At 40.1% G+C, this 18726-nt stretch overlaps 1 protein-coding gene across 1 annotated transcript; it reads right to left on the bottom strand.

The window, feature by feature from the left end:
* Positions 1-1548: 1548 nt before the first annotated feature.
* On the bottom strand, positions 1549-3703 carry LOC112167742 (metacaspase-1). The gene has a single exon (XM_024304793.2). It carries the CDS (start codon positions 3531-3533, stop codon positions 2484-2486), a length of 1050 nt encoding a protein of 349 aa, XP_024160561.1. The 5' UTR covers positions 3534-3703; the 3' UTR covers positions 1549-2483.
* Positions 3704-18726: the final 15023 nt, after the last annotated feature.

Below are 18726 nucleotides of genomic sequence, written 5' to 3' on the forward strand. Positions count from 1 at the left end.
GAGTGGCCCATAAGTTGGGTACTGTTTGTAATTTTTTCCCTTATTTTTATGTTTACTTGTTAATAAGTTACTACCATTGTTTGGTAGAACGAGGTGGGCTTGGTCCTGGTTTTCGCACCTTGTGTGCCAGGTCTGCTCTAGGTAGGCGGCGAGTTCCTTGCTTGATCAAATGGTCGCTGCCTCTTAGTGGCAGGGTGAAACTCAGTGTCACTAGATGTATTTTTCAATGGCAACATGATGGGAAAGATGTGAGTATGCAAATTATGCTATGTTGTAATGGAGTTGCAGATCGAGTTATCTTTCCGTTGTGTCACTGCTGTAAAGCAAATAGAGTCACCCGTAGAGCGCTCTTTACTAGTTGATGCGTATTTGAATACAATTGTTTAGTAGAGAGTCATGATATTATTTCAGGATGTTCTCTAGGTGCCTATTGTAATCAGGGGTTTAGGCTCAATGTCTCCCCCCTTGTATTTGAAAGTTTCATTAATCAAGGCTTGAGGGCAGCCGCACCACCCCTTTATTCACAAAAAAAAAAAAAAAAAAAAAAAACTTGAAATGATTTATTTAATACTTATGATTTGAGTTTTTTTTTTGGTTATTACGCAAATTTCTTTCGACACTTTTGTCGAAAGGCAATAATAGAATTGAATCTCATTTCCTTTTTTTTTTTTTTTTTAAAAAGGAATCGATACTCATTATTATTTTTTTCTTTGGAGGAATTGAATCTTTTTTTTTTTTAATCAAGGAAATAACTTTATAGATAGAAACTCAAATAGAGTTGATTACAAGCATATCGTAACACCTCCAGACAGCATTCGTGGAGTGTTATCAAATTACCAGAAATTTGTGTTAGCCTAAGGTCAGAGTGGCCATTACATATCATTCTACTGCCATGTACAGACAAAACAAAAAGACGTGGTAGTAACCACTGTGGTACATAAAGATAGGTCCACTCATTTGACATGTCATGCTTTGCCATTACAAAATAGCTTTAATCATCCTTCAGTACTACTCTAGAAGATTCGCAAGTACCACCAATTTCAAACATAGCTGTAGTTTGTTGGATCAAGTCGCCGGGATCCCAAATACGATACCTTGGAGAACTAGACCCCATCATTTTGGTCCACGAATGGGCCCAAATCCAAGCAACATTCTTAAAAGGGTTATTATCACAAATGGTACCTGAACTATACATCAATCTTATCGATGGTACCTGAACTTTAATTTTGATCACAACCAGTACCCGAACTTTTCAATTTCATTTTAAATGGTACTTAGAGCCACCTTCGGTCACTATTCCGACTAAAAACGGCATGGGAGGCCATCATAGTGATGATTTTTTTATGATTTCGAGGGTTGCAATCATATATAGTGATGATTTTTTAGTAATAGACTTGCATAAACTTGTTTTTTTGTTTTTTGTTTTCTTAGATTTGGCTTTTTTGGCCGGAATAGTGACCGAAGGTGACCTTAGGTACCATTTAAAATGAAATCGAAAAGTTCAGGTACTGGTTGTGATCAAAATTGAAGTTCAGGTACCATCGATAAAATAGAGGATAAGTTTAGGTACCATTTGTGATAATAACCCTTCTTAAAAACTTTGAACACTCCATTGGGCCTTAGAATTGGTTTGGGCACCCAATTTGGCCCTCAGAATTGGTTTAGGCACCTGATTGGAGTTGGGCCTCCCAACTGATCTGGTCACCACCAATACCGTCGCCGTCGACTGCTTTCCGACAGCTTCCACGCCGATTTCCACCTGCGTTTCTGCTCCCATCAGCTCCGCATCAATCCTAATCAGACCCACTACCACTGTGCGGTGGAGAACACTGTAGATTCTCTCCAAAGCTTGCCTTGCACCCCCGCGTCCCTCTTGACAGGCAAATCCCGCCCCGATCCACTTCATGCCCTGCCCTAGACTGCCAAACCTAATCAAACCCAGAAACAGTCCCAAACAACTTCATAACACAGTTCTGTAACACGCCTCCACTGCCATCTCAGCCCACACAACTCTAGCCAAACCCCCATGCCAGGACCATGGAGATTTCGAAAAAAATTCACGAGTAACAAGAGGTTTGAGTCTTCCCCTTTGTGGTCGAATCCTGAAGCCAGGATACCAAGCATTCCTATCACTGATCTCAACCATATCCATCCCTCTGTCCTCATCGTCGCGCCCTTGAGAAAACAATTTGGTAATGCCTAGAGCGCAATGCTTTTGACGAGTGATCACCGGAAAAGGAAGATGCTGGAGGGCGGGTGTAAAACCGCAAAGGTAGGAGAACAAGTCTCCAGACAAACACCAGGAAAATAGAAACATTTTACATGTAAATGAGTAACTTTACAGGAACTTCATGCCAAGAACCAATTAGAGTAAGAATGGCGATTGGGAAGAAACGAGGGTAGAAATAGAGATACAAAGAGCACAGTTGCGGACAAGAAGAAGATTGGATCTTAGCTTACCAAAAGAGTGGCTACCTAGCTCTCTATAGTGAGAAAGGCCTTGTGAACACATCAAATACTTCACTTGAAGTTAGTTGTGGTTCTTGTATGGCGGAATCCGTATCAATACAATCCTTACGGACGGTAGATCGCATTGCAATTAACAAGTTGCCATATGTATTTCCACACCCACGATCAATGGCATCGACGAAAGCCCAAGTCATGGCACCCCGTGGGATTGTTTTCTCTACAGCACACTGGTGATCATTACATCCACTAAAGGAAATGACCTCTCCACCTTTCGTTCCTTTCCAAACACCAGCTTTTTGAGGTCGTCTTTGGTCCTTCCAGAACCACCTCTGGCCGCTTTTGTCTATTTTGCAGAGAAATGGCAAATCAAGAACAGTACCACTGTGGCAAGCATCCACAATAGCATGGAGCTTGACACCGGCCGGAATAGGTCTGACAATCATTTCATTGATCTCATCATCAACGATCACTCCCTTAGTCTCGTAGTCTAAGGGCAAAAGTATCTCGTCTAGTTCGTCCACCTCGTCTCCTGTGTTGTTGGGCTGTTGATCACCATGACCGGCAAAATAAAACACCAACGAATCCCCTGCTTGACAATCTTGCACAAGCCAACGCAGTGCTATCGTTAAATTTATTTTGGTAGGAGGCTGATGACCTCCTTTTTCAGTGAGCATGCGAATGGAAGACTCAGGGAATTTGAACTCCCTGACTAGCAAATTCTGCATTGCAATCGCATCATTAATGCAGCCCTCGAGCTCCATGTTCTTCCCCATTCCCTTATAATTTATGCCACATATCACGGCTCGCTTGCGTTGGCAAGGCAACCGAGAAGGCGGAGGAGGGCGGTTGTTGTACGAGAAAAAGGAGAAGGCATATGACAGGGAAGGACGGCGGTTGTTGTAGGAGGAAGAGGAGAAGGAGTATGACCGGCGAGGAGGAGGAGGAGGAGGAGGACATCTTGAGTAGGCAAAGCGCAATATGCATCTGGAGCAGCATACAATCTGAGAACCTGTAGGTAACTGCAGATATGTGTTGCAGTTTGAGCAGCTTACAGGCATGAACATGGTGATTGGTGAATTGCTAATTAGATGTTATTGTGATTTCTAAGAATCTGGAATGAGAGATGAAGCTAGGTGATGTGAATAAATGGGTAGGAAAGAGTGGGAAATTAGAGTGGGATTGAAGCAAGAATCAAAAACGGAGAAATTGTGCAAATATGGTGTTTCTTTATTCACCATACATATTCATCCTCATAAATATACATTTCTGTTTCACGAAATGATTTGTCCAGCGCTTCCTAATATTGAAAGTATCTCCTATAAAGCAAGATTCGAAAAATAGCTAGGCGCTAGTCGGGCGGTGGGCTGGGGAGGAGCGCCCAGGCCGCCTAGGCGGTTTTGTATTTTTTAATTTATTATTTATTTTTATAGCATATAAAAATATAAAAAAGAGTATATAACTATATAAAGACTTAAATGATATATAAACACTTTTTTATTGGAAGATATATGAAGACTTACTATAATATATTAATATATAATAAGATTAATAGACACATTTTATAGGAATATAGTTTACTCTCGTTTCTAACGCCGGTCAAACACTTGACCTGGAATATGGGTTTCCTGTATTCAAGTTGAACCACAAAAGAAAAGCATGCGTGAAGCATGCGTGTCTCTCAGGACCACAACACCACAACATTGGGGCTGATTTAATTCTACTACCGATGCAATTAAAATAAGATAAAGAGAGGGTTAACAGAAGTGGGTCCAAACAAGATGCAAATAAAATAGGAATAAGAGGGGTTTAACCGAAGTGCTCCTAACAAAGTACTCCAACAGATCGATTGCTTGGACCACCAGAGTCCCAGAAAAAAATAGATCTGGAGAACCCAGCAGATGACATCGGCAAACTCATCGTCAAACTCGACAGATTAATCTGGTTTCCTATTCACTTCTCTACTATTCTCTTGTCTTCTCTCTCCGATCGACCAAGGTGACCGCCCATCCTCTCTTTCTCTTCCCCTTTCATAATTTTTGTCAAGCTTGAAAAGCCACGGCTGTCTCCACCGCATAATTGGTTTGATCGGTGGGTTGGGGAGAGCTGCAGTGTAGAGGTGCGGTGGCTTGGGCAGAGCTCCGGTGGCTTGGGTGATCAGGTTTCGTCGATTTGGAGTAGGTGTCGCGAAAAAAAAAAAAAAAATATATATATATATATATATATATATATATATATATTGAAACCGCCTAGCCGCCCAGACGGACGCCCAGGCCGCCTAGGCGGCCGCCTAAATCCAATCCGCCTCAGAGCTCCGTTCAGCCATTACTCGCCTCGGTCTGTCGCCGCCCAGCGCCTAGTCGGCCTGGGCGGCCGTTTTTTAGAACACTGCTATAAAGTCAATAACATTTATTTATTTATTTATTTTTTTGCTTGAATAACATTCAACATTGTTCTTTACTTTTGCAAATACTCTTTTATTGATGTATATATATCAAGGGAAAATATTAAATTGGTGCGACAAAAGGATTCTAGGGAATAGGAAATGGATGAATGTGTTTTTGAATTGTCCAAATTCTGAAAGTATAATTCGAAAGATGTTGAGATTGCGATACATCTATCTTATATACACTTTCTGTTAAAAAAAAGGTTTATGTCTAGACCTAGCAGAGCTCTGCTGGGGTTGGGAGAGCGCCGCCCTCGGGCTTGGCCTCTCTACACCTCTCTCCGTCCTGTATGGAGTGCATCTACGACGTCTTCTTTGGGGGCTCCTAAATCAAGACCGGCTACCACCGAGTCTTCTCTGTCGCAGATTCCTTTTGTGCCATCGTGGCTGGTAGGCGTGATGCCCTGTGTCCTACCGGAATTTCTACCTCTTGATGGTGGTGGCTCGCTTAGGCCGAGGCGCACGAGGCTCAAAGGTCCAGGAGCATTGCTCGAGGCGGAGGCAGTTCCGTTTCAATCATGGATGAGGGGATCGGATTTTGCGATCGGGTCGGGTCAATCTCTTTTCGGGTCTTCTCTCGATGGATGGTAGTACCACCATCGAGGATGTTTTCTAGATACTCGGCGTCCCTTGGTTGTCTGGCGACAAATGGATCTGCTGTTTGGGTGGTCCGACTTCTGAGTCGTCGACGCTGGCTTGGATGGATTGATTGATTCACACCCTCGTTGCCGACAGGTTGAAGGCAAGGTGGATGTCGACGTCCTTTTTCTACGTGGGTCGTCTGGTGGTAAGGGGGTCAGGAGATCTCTGGTTTCGTGGTGCAGGGAGACCGGAGGCATGGTGGCAGTTTGGTGCGGCGGCTACAGGATCACAGCTTTGGTTGGCAGGGCAAACCCTAATTGGGTTGGGGCTTTGGCCAATTTTTCTGACTTGGACTTGGGCCCTAATGGGTTGACTAAGTCTGCAGCTTGTGGGCTTATTTTGTTTTGGATCCGGATTTGGGATCCTGGTGGATTTCTTATAAAAATTTGGGATCCAGGTCGATTTTCGTCTCGATGCCTAACTTTTTATTTTTATTGGGATCAATACTCGGGAGGAACTGCAGGGATTATTGGTCTGAGGTTGTCAGCAAGTCTAATGATAAATGCTGTGGAAAAATTTTATTGTCAGTATTTTATTAGTTTACTCCCCCCTGAGCTTCACTTAATAGGTGGAGTGGTATTGGCCGTATTGCGTTTAGCGGTGTCTCTTTCTGACGGCCCCATAGGGACGGGTCACTGTGTAATGTTGCTTTTTCTTATTGAATAAAATGGCTGACCTCCTTCTACTCAAAAAAAAAAAAAATCTTATATATGTTTAAGGATATCTCTATTTGTGTTTGGCCCAAACTCTAGGCTACTTGACCTAGTGGTAATAGGGTTGAATTATAAGGATCTAGATTCCTATTCAATGTATGATTACTTTCCTTGTATGATTGAGATTCTATACATTGTAATCCTCTATATAAAGAGGCCCCTATTATCAATGAGAATACACAGCGATTATCTCTCAATTTCTGATTCCTTACAACACGTTATCAGCACGAAGCCCTAACCCTGAAACCCTAATATCTCTAATATCGTAGCCTTCAATCTCAGGAGCCCAGTTACCGGTCTCGCATGCGCTTCCCCCACACTAAAGCAGCTGCACTGCTGTCAAAGAAAGAAAAAAAAAAAGCCTGAAGACTCAAGACACTAGAAGGCAGAAAGAAAAAAAGAAGAAAAAAAAAAACGGACGCTCAGAGGCAGCAAAGAAAGAAAAAGAGAGAGAGAAAGGAGGAGGAACCCACGAGAAGGAGAAGAAAAAAAGAGAGAGAGAAAGGAGGAGGAACCCACCACCAGAAGGAGAAGAAAAAAAACAGAGAGAGAGAAAGGAGGAGGAACCCACCAGAAGGAGGAAAAAAAAAAAAAGAGAGAAAGAAGAAAAAAAAGAGAAGCCCACGTGCTGGGCAGAAGAAGGAGAAGAAAAAAGCGAGAGAAGAAGCAAAAAAAAAAAGGAAGAATAAGGGGACGCGGCCCACGCAGAAGAAGAAAAGAAAAAGGAAGAAGCAGATGCCCAAATCACATCAGCCCATAGCATGATCCACGTCAGCACTGCCACGTCAGCTCCCTGGTCAACTCTCCGGTCAACTCTCAGTCAACGCCGGTCAACGATTTTCCGGCCATTTTCCAACCACTTTTTTCGGTCAAATTTTCCGGCGACCTATTTCGAGGTATTTTTTATTAAACGTGTTCCTTTTTTTTTAATTCAATTTCTCTTCTTTTTCGGGGACTTGCAACCTCCCTTCTTCTACCCCCCTTTCTTCATTATAGGGGAAACCAAATTAAGTCGAACTGTGGGGGTTCGTGCTCACTCCAAGCTTAGAGCTTGTTGAGATCTCCAAACTTAGAGTTTGTAGAAAATTTATGATCGACCACTTACATCATTGTTTCGATCTAATCCAATATCTCTTGGAATCGAATTTCTTGGAAGCGACTCCGCTAGGAAATTCCTAATTTCTTGGAAGCAATTACGCTCAGAAATTTCATATGTTTTCGTGGTAGCCTATTTCGCTCCGAAACTAACCATAATTTCTTGTTCTCTTTCAGGATGAGTAACCTGAACAAATTGGACTTTGCTCTATTGGGAACAACTGGCTCTGGATATCACAGGTGGGTTCGTGATATCCGCCAGCATCTCAAGGCTGATGGAATCCTGGATATGATTCTCGAGCTTAGCCAGGACGTGTTAACTGTTGAGCAAGCTCAAGCTTTGGAAGCAAATAGAGCAGCCTTAGAGGCAAATAAGGCGAAAGCCATCATCCTAATGACTCGTCATATGGATGATTCGCTCCAGTATGAGTGTATGAATGAAGAAGACCCCAGAAGGCTGTGGGTCTCACTCGAAGAAAGATTTGGCAACGTCCATGACTCCCTGCTTCCTGACTTAGAAGTGAGATGGCATAGCCTCCGCTTCTGTGGTTTCAAGTCAATTCTTGACTATAACTCAGAAGCACTTCGCATTAAATCTTTAATGGAATTCTGTGGTAAACAGATCACAGATGCGATGTTGATTGAGAAGACTCTCTCTACCTTCCCCATCTCTGCATTGATGGTTGCTAAGAACTATCGAATAGATGTTAATGCAAGACGGATCACAAGGTTTCATGAGCTCATTGGAGCTATGAATGTCGTTGAAAAGCATGACAATATCCTTGTGAAGAACTATAATTCGAGATCTGTGGAAACAGAGCATATTCCGGAATCCAATTATAGTCGCACCTCTAAGAGAGGGCGTCAAGAGCGAAACCCTAATCTTAGGGATACTTTTGGACATTCTGGTCCATATAATCGCTCTACTTGGGAAGGTAACCGTCAAAATAGGCGAACACGGAACCGAAGAGGTAAACGTGGAAAGAGAGGGAGAGGCAACGCCTCTGGCCATGTTGATGGCGCCACCAACACTAAGAGCCATCTAAATGACGCTTTCAAAGCGCCTCAATCAATGGAGTTCCAGTAAAGAGATGTATGTTCTCGATGTGGAGTGTCTGATCATTGGGCACACATTTGTAGAGCTCGTGAAGAACTTGTCACCCCCTACAAAGCATATTGTGAAGCAAGAGAAGCTCACTATGTGGAACAAGAAGATCAAGAAGATGATCTTGAGTGAAGGGTTGAAGACTACAAATCTGGCTGGGATCAATAGATCGCCAATTCTGTTTAAGTCTTTATTTTTCCAAGAGATGTAATAGGCAATTGCTATATACTTTGTAGTAAATGCCAATGGTTTAGTCTTTCTTCAAAGTAGGCTCACCCAAAGTAAGTGTGATATCTAGGAAGGTTCTGAGATTAGTGGTACGTAAGCGAGCCTTGCTCCACCGACATTTCTCTACTCACCTGGTCACATTTATTTTGGAATTACCGAAAGAAGTTAGACGACTACCATTGTTTTGCATTAGCTAGCATTTGGATTAGATTCTCCTAATGATTAAGAGACAATGATGTACTCCGTTGACTTATGAATAAAATTTCGAGTTCTTTTCATTATGACTCCATTTTGATTCTGAGCATATGACTTTGTGACTACGATGGCTGGGTCATCAGTATTAATTCAAGGACATGGAATAGCCTAAGTTCCACTTGCCAAATGGCACCTTGATTACAGCTGTCACAGAAACTCTCTACGCTCTTAGGGAAAATCGTACCCTATGAATAGCCGATGAATTCCATGCGAAAATGCATGTAGAGAACAGAAATGAGTTCCTTTGCAATACCTTTAATGATTGCGAATAAGGACGCATCTTAGAGAAGTTTATGTGTCTCTAGTGGACTCTATGTCACTATTCGAGCTATTAATCCAATAAAAGTTATGAGAGAAGATCTCTTGGATTTAGACACATATTGGCTTTGTTACGACAAGATAGATCATCCTGGTCATGATATGATAATCCGTCTACAAAGACTTCACACGGACATCCATCTTTTTGAGCAAAACGACGACGCAATAAATGGCGCCAACCATGAGCATAACGGCATGGTTGTTCCTCCTAGTGGCCATGACCCCATACATGCTAATTTCCATGGCTCCCTTGCCATGATGGGAGATGTAGTCACACATTTTTCTTCTAATAGCGCTACAGACGCTCAGGCCCAACCAAAATCCTCATTGATTGCTTCTAAGGCCCCTCGCTCACTTTACAAAGCCTATTCCTTTGGGAAATTAGGACTGAGACCGTCCTACGCAAAGGATATGCAAATACTCATTCTGTTCTTACATCAAATCCATGGGGATTCTATGGACTGATTCAACCAACTTACGGACGTTTAAATATCTCATGATGTTGGTTGACACGCAAACACGCTGGTCAAGTGTCATGCCATTTTCCACTTGTAATGCTGCTTATGCTACACTCCTAGCACATACCATATGACAACGGGCTCACTCTCCAAATCATCATATTCAGTCAATTGGATTTGACTATGCTAGTGAGTTTACATCGAAGACTTTGATGGTTATTGCATTGGGACTGATGTTGGACATCATATTCTCATGTACACACCCAAATGGTCTTGCGGAAACGACTACGATGGTAGTCCAGACATTGGTAATGCACACCAATCTCCTTATATCAGCTTGGGGTGATGCAATATCGCATGCAGCTATGCTACTTCGTCTACGACCCACCGCCACTCAATGTAGCTCTACGTTACAGCTAGTGACTGGGTACAAGTATTGTACTTACGCATATTTGAGTGTGCCATTTATGTGCCAATTGCACCGCCACAGCGCTTTATGATGGGTCCTCACAGACGAATGGGCAACTACGTTGGTTTGAGACTCCAACACTCGTCCGCCACTTAATGCCCTTGCACGGCGATCTCATTACCGCTAGCTTTGCGGGTTGTCAATTTGATGAGACAGTTTTCCGGTCGTTAGGGGGAGATAAGAACACGGATGTTCAGCAGGAACGACAGCAATTGTCATGGCCTGTCCCCACTATGTCTCATCTCGATCCCTGTTAAAGTGACGAGATGTCACAAATATGCTGCAAACAAGCCTGCAAGGAAGGACGTCCCTATTAGAGGACGTAGCGCCACACTACATGGAGGTAGGCATGGCGCCAACGCCAAAGAGAGTGGCACTCTGTCGTTATAGGCCATGGCCCCAGCTAGGATGCATGGGAGGCCTGTGGGTTCGAAGGATACATTGGCACAAACCAATCCTTGATCATCGACAATCAAAATTTGTCTCATGAGTATCTTCCGGGTTATGGTTATCGTCGGGGGATGCCTCAACGTCAGAACCTATTCTTGAGAATATAGAGCTATATGAAATTTACACTAGTGTACATGAGATGGGGGATAGAAACTCCATTATAATTGATGATGTAGTTGCGCATTTCGTTGCGCATGAGTTTGTTGAGTCAAATGATATCGAACCACGCTCCGTTGATGAATGAATGCCAACGTAGAGAGATTTGGCCTAAATGGAAAGATGCGATCCAGGTTAAGTTGAATTCTCTAACGAAGAGGAAGGTTCTCGAGCCAATGATGCCAACACCTCCTAAAATAAAACCTGTTGACTAATGGGTCTTCGTTAGAAAGCGTAGTGAGAAAAAGAGATGGTAATCTCGCCTTATGGCGCAAGGCTTCTCATAAAACGCCTTGAAATCAACTACGATGAGACATATTCTCTTGTAATGGGTGTCATTGCACTCCACTACACTATCAGTTTGGTAGTTTTCGAATAACTGAACATGCAGCTTACAAATGTGGTCGCTACATATCTCTATAGGGATCTAGATACGGAATATACATGAAGGTTCATAGTGAACTTCATTTTCCCAAGTCAAGTGACTCTAGACCACGGAGCGCGTTTACAAAGAGATTGAAACGCTCGCTAAAATAACTACTTGATTGGGAAGGGATATGCCCACGCGTTTCCATAACAAGTTTCGGATTCTATCGTGGTTCATGTTGGACATAATCTTCATTAGAAGCCTTTAAAGAGTTAAGGGAAACCGTTGAACACTTGAAATCTGAGTTTGAGATGAAGGATTTTGGGAGAACACGATTATGTCTCGGTTTGGAACTTGAGCATCGTGTTGATAGATGCTTAGGCATTTGACAAGGTCAAACCTTCAAGCACCCCCATGATCGTCTATAGTCTTGATCCTAAAAAGGATCCTCTTCATCCGAAGGATGATGGCGAAGATGTGCTAGAGGCAGGAGTCCCTCACTTGAGTACAATAGGCGCATTATTGTACTTATCTCATTGCACAAGACCAGACATCTCATTTACCATGAACTTGTTAGCTAAGATATAGCTCTGCGCCAACGCGACGCCATTAGATTGGTGTAAAAGATATCCTTCAGTACTTGAGATGTACGATTGATATGGGCTTATTCTATCCCTACAAAGAGATGATAGATTCGGACCCATCACACACCAGGAACGCCGCCAACGCTGGCCTGCATTCTCTATCCCCATCCCAAAACGATATAAGTGTTTTGGAAGGTTTTGCTGATGCTGGGTACCTCTCTAACCCACACAAAGGTCGCTCCCAAACTGGTTAAGTGTTCACCATGGGAAAATACCATGATATCTTGGAGGTCTACAGAACAGACCGTCGCTATAACTTCGAACCATGCAGAGATTATTGCTCTTCACGAAGTGGTTTGTGAATGTTTATGGATTGGATCCATAATCACGCATATTCGAACAATTGTGGTTTAAAGTCTACCACAAGATGAGCCTACAAGCATTTAGGATAATGCTGTTCATTTTGAACAAATGAAGCTATGCTATATCAAAAGCGATAACACCAAGCATAATCAGCAACAACATACTTTCCTCAAGATCAAAGTGAATTAGGTTCAATTTGAGGAAAATATGGCAGACTTGTTTACTAAGTCATTGCCCAAATCCACGTTCGAAAAACATGTGGCAAGAATTGGCTTGCGGAAATTATCTGAACTCCCATGATCGTAGTCATCAGGGGGAGACGCAGACATCAGGGGGAGATGTCTACATGTTCACCTCGAAACGTGAAGGGTGTGTTGTGCTCTTTTTCCCCTTCGACCGAGGTTATTTTTGTCCCACTGGGTTTTTGTTACTCGGCAAGGTTTTTAACGAGGCAACGAGAGAAGCACCGCGTTTGGACAACACAAGGGGGAGTGTTTAAGGATATCTCTATTTGTGTTTGGCCCAAACTCTAGGTTACTTGACCTAGTGGTAATAGGGTTGAATTATAAGGATCTAGATTCCTATTCAATGTACGATTACTTTCTTTGTATGATTGAAATTCTATACATTGTAATCCTCTATATAAAGAGGCCCCTATTATCAATGAGAATACACAGCGATTATCTCTCAATTTCTGATTCCCTACAACAATATACACTTTGTCTTCTAAATATAATATTATCAATTAGGTAACCAATTATTTGCCAAAACCGAATGCATAAAAATGGATACGTCACCTTTCAGTAATAAAAAAGAATAACATTCAATGAGGCCCCGGATTTGATCTTAAGGGGGTCCAATCCAGACATAAAGTGTCGATCATATAACCGAATTGCTATAACGTAAGTTGGAAGTAAAAAAAAAAAATATTATAACAATAATCTAAAAATCTTATTCAATAGAATTCTTAAGCGGTAAGCCTACAATCAAGAAAAAATAAAACAATAATTCGTATGAAAATTAAAAAATTTTAACTAATAGGATGAATAGAATACAATTTCAAATTAACCATATATCTCAAAACATAACTCGACGTTTTTGCATGTCTCAAAAGTAGAAAAAATTAAAAAAAAAAGATTATGGAGTAGAAAGAAGGATTGCAAACCCCAACTTATAGAGATAGCTGTCAAAACCCTAATCATATATTATTTTGACTTTTTTCTCTTATTTTATTGGTTCTTCATAAACCGAATATTATTGTTTTTATTTTTTAAATATAAATCTGACATTTACGTTGGTGGGTTTAGAGAGTGGGAAGGATTAATATATTATATATTTATGTACAATTGAATTGGGGGGGGGGGGGGGGGTGTTCTCCACTTGCATAACACAAACATAAAATCCTTAGTAGGGCAAATTACTGGTCACATCCTCATCTTTTTGGGATTCGACAGTTCAGTCCCTCATATCGTAATTTTAACAAGTAACTCTTCAGACATTCAAATTTCACACAATTTGGTCTAAAATGACCATTTTACCCCTCACTTTTAAAAAAAAAAAATTCTTCTCTCGTTTTTTTTTTTTTTTTTTTTTCTCTCTCACTCTGTCTCTTTGTAACATCACCGCCGAATCCAATCATCACCACCACAACAACAACAACCACTCCACTGCATCCTCAACCCCTCGCCGCCACCACAAGGGCTTCTCCCAACCGGAAAGCTTCGGAATCCTCGTTGCGCTCCCCGAACGAGAATCCTCCTCTCCGAATGCCCGAAGCAACTCTCACTTCTACCACAAGGCCTCGCCCTTGCCGTCCTCCTCATCTTCGTCGTCTTAAGCGCATATGATTCTGACGATTCCGAAACCCGGACCAGAAGAGAGACATGAAATCTAGAGGAGGAGAGAGAAACTAGATCTGTTTCTCTCTCTCTCTCCAACACCCAATTTCGGTCACCACCATGACTCACCTCCACCACCACGGACTCACCTCACCAACCTTCGACGAGTTCAACGCAGCCTCCATGACATCCGGCAGCAACCCACGAGTTGAGGCCGGTGAGGCCAAGATCTGATTTGGGCACCATAGGCCATAGCGCCCTCCCACCGTCTCCGCCTCCCTCCCCAATCTCAAATCCACCGTCCATTTCCTCACCTTAGTGGGCTTCTCCACCGAGTTTCGCCGCCTAGTCGGTATGTGCCCCGTAGCCTCCATGACATCCGGCAGCAACCCACGAGTTAGAGGCCGGCGAGGCCAAGATCTGATTTGGGCACCCATAGGCATAGCTCCCTCCAACTGCCTCCGCCTCCCTCCCCGACCTCAAATCCACTGTCCATTTCCTCACCTCAGTGGGCTTCTCCACCCCCGAGTTCCGCCGCCTAGTCGGTTTGTGCCCCGAAATCCTCGCCTCCATGGTCTACTTTGGAGGGGGAAAGCGAGAGGGGCGAAGTGGAATTGGAGAAGAGAGAGGGACGACAAATGAGGCTCAGGCGAGTTGCCGAGAGAGAGAGGAGAGACAGAGTGAGAGAGAAGCAGGAAAAAAACAAAAAAACAAAAAAAAAAATAAACAAACAAAAAACAGAGAGAGTGAGAAGAATTTTTTTTTTTTTAAAAAGGAAGTGAGGGGTAAAATGGTCATTTTGAACAAAATTGTGTGAAATTTGAATGTCTGAGGAGTTACTTATTAAAATTACAATACGAGGGACTGAACTGTCGAATTCCAAAAAGATGAGGGTGTGACCAGTAATTTTCCCTTTAATTAATAATCTCATATAATCATACGTATCGGCCGAAAAGCTGGGGGGGGGGGGGGGGGTCCGGACTCCGTCAGATTGAATGACAGGTCCGCCCCTGGGTCCCAAACATCTTTAAGAATCTTTCAATTTTAGAGATACATTAGACTACCTACGAGGCTACGAATGAAGTGCATTATGACATAAGACTATTGAATTTTATGTATATTTCTTATAATATCAACAAAATACTTTTCAAAAATTATTGCAAAGTTTTTTCTCTAATCAAAGAGAAGAGTTTGCCCATAGCAAGTAATAAAATCAAAGAAACGTTTCTCTTTTTCTCAGAGATTATGCTATGCTCCTTCTCTTTTCAAGTTAGATGCATGTCTCTTCTCGTTTTCCAAAAAACAATCACATATGAATGTGGGATTAGGTTTTGAATTTTGCCCCACTGTTTTAGGAAGATTTGTTTAATGTTTCGAAATATTGAAGTTTGAGAGTCGTTTTATTAGTTCATTATGAAAGGGAAAATATAAAATAAAGCGTAGCTATTCTGGCCACTTACCAAAAAGAGAAGAACTATCTTGGATGCTGCTGCTTTGTTTTTGGAATCTACTGTTAGTTTACAGTTGGGGTGGAGCACGAAAGGGATCATGCTGCTACTTTGTTTTTGAGATATACAGTGAGGAGTTCGGTGGGAGCACGAAAGGGATCCGAGCAGCATCTTGCAAGCACACAACTTTTGTAATGAAAAGTGATTCAACAAAGGGGGAAAAAGCAACTATTTGGTCACATCTGAACCTACTTTTGATTTATTCACCCAAAAAAACACACATAGTTTTGATCTAATTAGATCCTCGTGGCCCAATCAAAGCGTGAAAAAAAAATTAACTAGAATTGTGAAGCTAGGTAGAAATGAACTAGAATCAAAGTTAACCACGATATGATCAACTACAAAACCTGCATTTAAACCTCAATTATATGACCCTAGCTTTGGGTGTCTAGGGATATTTGAATTTGTGAAATCTCAATTTCAGTGAAAAGTTATATGTTTTCTATTGGAACCTCCAAATTTACTCACTTGACCTCCTTGCTTTTTACACCTCCTATCAAATTTTCAAATACTAAATTTACTCACTAAACCTCACTCAAGTTCCTGAAATAACCTCGCTCATATAATTTGCAAACAAACTATTAATTACATATTCATTCCTTAATCAGATTACATAAATCTCTTATCCAATAAAAAAGAAACTCAAACACAAGGTATTGGGCTTTAAAAATTAGTTTTTTTTTTTATTGGGGGAGGTCAACGTTAATAAGTTAGCGACACACGCACCCATGCAAAGTATCCTAGCAGAGCCAGACTAATCCACTGCACCGTCTATGGGGACAAATCCACCACAAACTAGCCACTAGGTGTTAAAAAATTAATTTCTAATAAAAAAGAATTGTTTTTTTTAACTTTTTTTTTTCTCTTGTAGATGTGCAAAAAAAAATGAAGAGTAGTTTTTCTTAATGTTTAATTATTTTCTCTATTTTATGTACGTCATGATTAATTATTTAATAGTTTTTAGGTTTTTTTTTACTGCTAGGTCTTTTTTTTTTTTGCAAATATAATGGATAGACTGGGATTTAGGACATAATATGATTTCTTTTGTTATCCTAAACCAATATGCGTTCAACATATATGATGATAGGAATTTTTATGTCACATGATCTTGATTATAGTTTTAATTCTTATTAAATATATATAAAAGCTTTAATGAGTATGTAGTGAAATTGGCAAATGAAAATAGATAAGGAAAATAATAAGAATACGATATAATATTATTGAATTGGAAAGTCAAGTCTACAGAAATTAAATATAATTTTTTTTTGTATAATTATTGTCCTTAATAGTCATTTTGTAAGAGGTTATATATGTCATTTAATAATTCATAATAGAGTGAGGTCAATTGAGCAGATTTGGAGGTTTCAATATAAACACTCTTTTCTTGCCGACATCATTTCTAAAAAGAATCAAGTTAATTACCGCACCGGCCACAAATTACTAGAGTTGTACAATAATGCGTCAAACTGAAGTTCCAAAATTAGCAGTCTGAAAACTTGAAAAAGAGTTTTTCTATTGGAACCTCCAAATTTACTCACTTGACCTCTATGCTTTTTACACCTCTTATCAAATTTTCAAATACTAAATTTACTCACTAAACTTCCTCAAATAACCTCACTCATATAATTTGCAAACAAATTATTATCTTTAAAATAAAAAATTTAGTCATTTCAATGGTTTAATCACTCTATAAATCTTAACTAAATATACATTTCTTAATCAAACTTGAGTTTCAAAAATTAATATCTAATCAATAAGAAAATGCCATGAACTATTTTGTCTTTTAAAAAAAAAATTCTATTTTAGCTGTGCAAAAAAAAAATGAAGAAATCATTTGTTTTTATTCTCAAAAAAAAAAAAAATCATTGGTCTTTTAATGTTTTTTTTTCTGTATTTTTTGTACCACATGATTAATTATTTAAATATTTTTAGTTTTTCCCTCACCAATATGCGTTCAACATTTCTTCAAAAAAAAAAAAAAACATTCAACATATATTTTTATGTCACATGATCTTAATCATATTTTTAGTTCTTGTTAAAGGTATATGAATGCTTTAATGAGTATGTACTGAAATTGAAAAATAAAAATAGATAAGGAAAATAATAAGAAATACAATCTAATATTATTGAATTGGAAAGTCCACATAAAATAAATATAATATTTTTTGGTATAATTATTGTCCTTAATTGTCATTTTATAGTTGGTTATATATGTCATTTAATAATTCATAATAGAGTGAGGTCAAGTAAGCAGATTTGGAGGTCCCAATAGAAACTCTCCTTGAAAAAAGTATAAAGTATTTCATACTTTTGAGTTATCAGTTATGAGTGTAGAGTTATTTTTCTTGCAAAAACTTCTTCTTCTTTTTTTTTTTTTTCCCGGAAGGGGGGTTTCACAAGTTTTGAATCTTTTGATGTTGAATGTGAAATGCCAAGTAATATTTGTCGTCGAAATCTTATCGAAGTCATCAGTTGTTGCAATCTAATCAATTTCAAAGCTGTCGTACTAAAGTACATGTCCAATGAGAGCCTTGACAAGTGGTTTTATTCTCATGAACAGAGGTTGAACATGATGATAGAAGTTGCATCGGTTGATCGGCATTGGAACACCTTCATTATGGTTATGGAACACCTATTATTATCCATTGTGATTTGAAGCCTAACAACATATTTCTAGATAATGATGATGATGATATGGTTTTTCATGTTACTGTATTTTTTTAAAAAAAAAAGCGATGTAAGAGTTAACTCAGTGCCCTTACCCGAATTTATTAAAAATCAAGTAAAAAAAGATACATAGCAGGGGGGACTAGACCAAACCTTGCCAAGAGAGAATAATACAAAAATGCAAAGTACAGAAGATACAAAAAAAACATTGAGAAACGGGGGACTAGGCCAAGACTGCTTCCAAAACAAACACAAAACTAAAAGACAAAAGAAAGAGGCACTTTTTATCTTTCTAGTTTTTTCCATCCATAAAATAAGGCAACCATTCCACTATGAAAAACGATAATTTGGAAAACCCAAATAATCAGTTTGTAGAAACCTGTGGAGCTCACTAGAAGGATTATCATACCAAGCAAAAGTTGCATTTGAGATTCCCATGTTTGCCATCTTGTTAGCTACAACATTACATTCTCTAAAAATATGACTACATCGAAAATTCATTTGGTGTACTTTAGAGAGACAATTGCCCCAACGAACTCTTAAGTTCCATGGAGGAGAAAAGGACCTAAAAGAGAAGCAAGCTACCACACTAATAGAA

This window comes from Rosa chinensis, chromosome 5, assembly GCF_002994745.2.
Source record: "Rosa chinensis cultivar Old Blush chromosome 5, RchiOBHm-V2, whole genome shotgun sequence".
NCBI classification, from domain to species: domain Eukaryota; kingdom Viridiplantae; phylum Streptophyta; class Magnoliopsida; order Rosales; family Rosaceae; genus Rosa; species Rosa chinensis.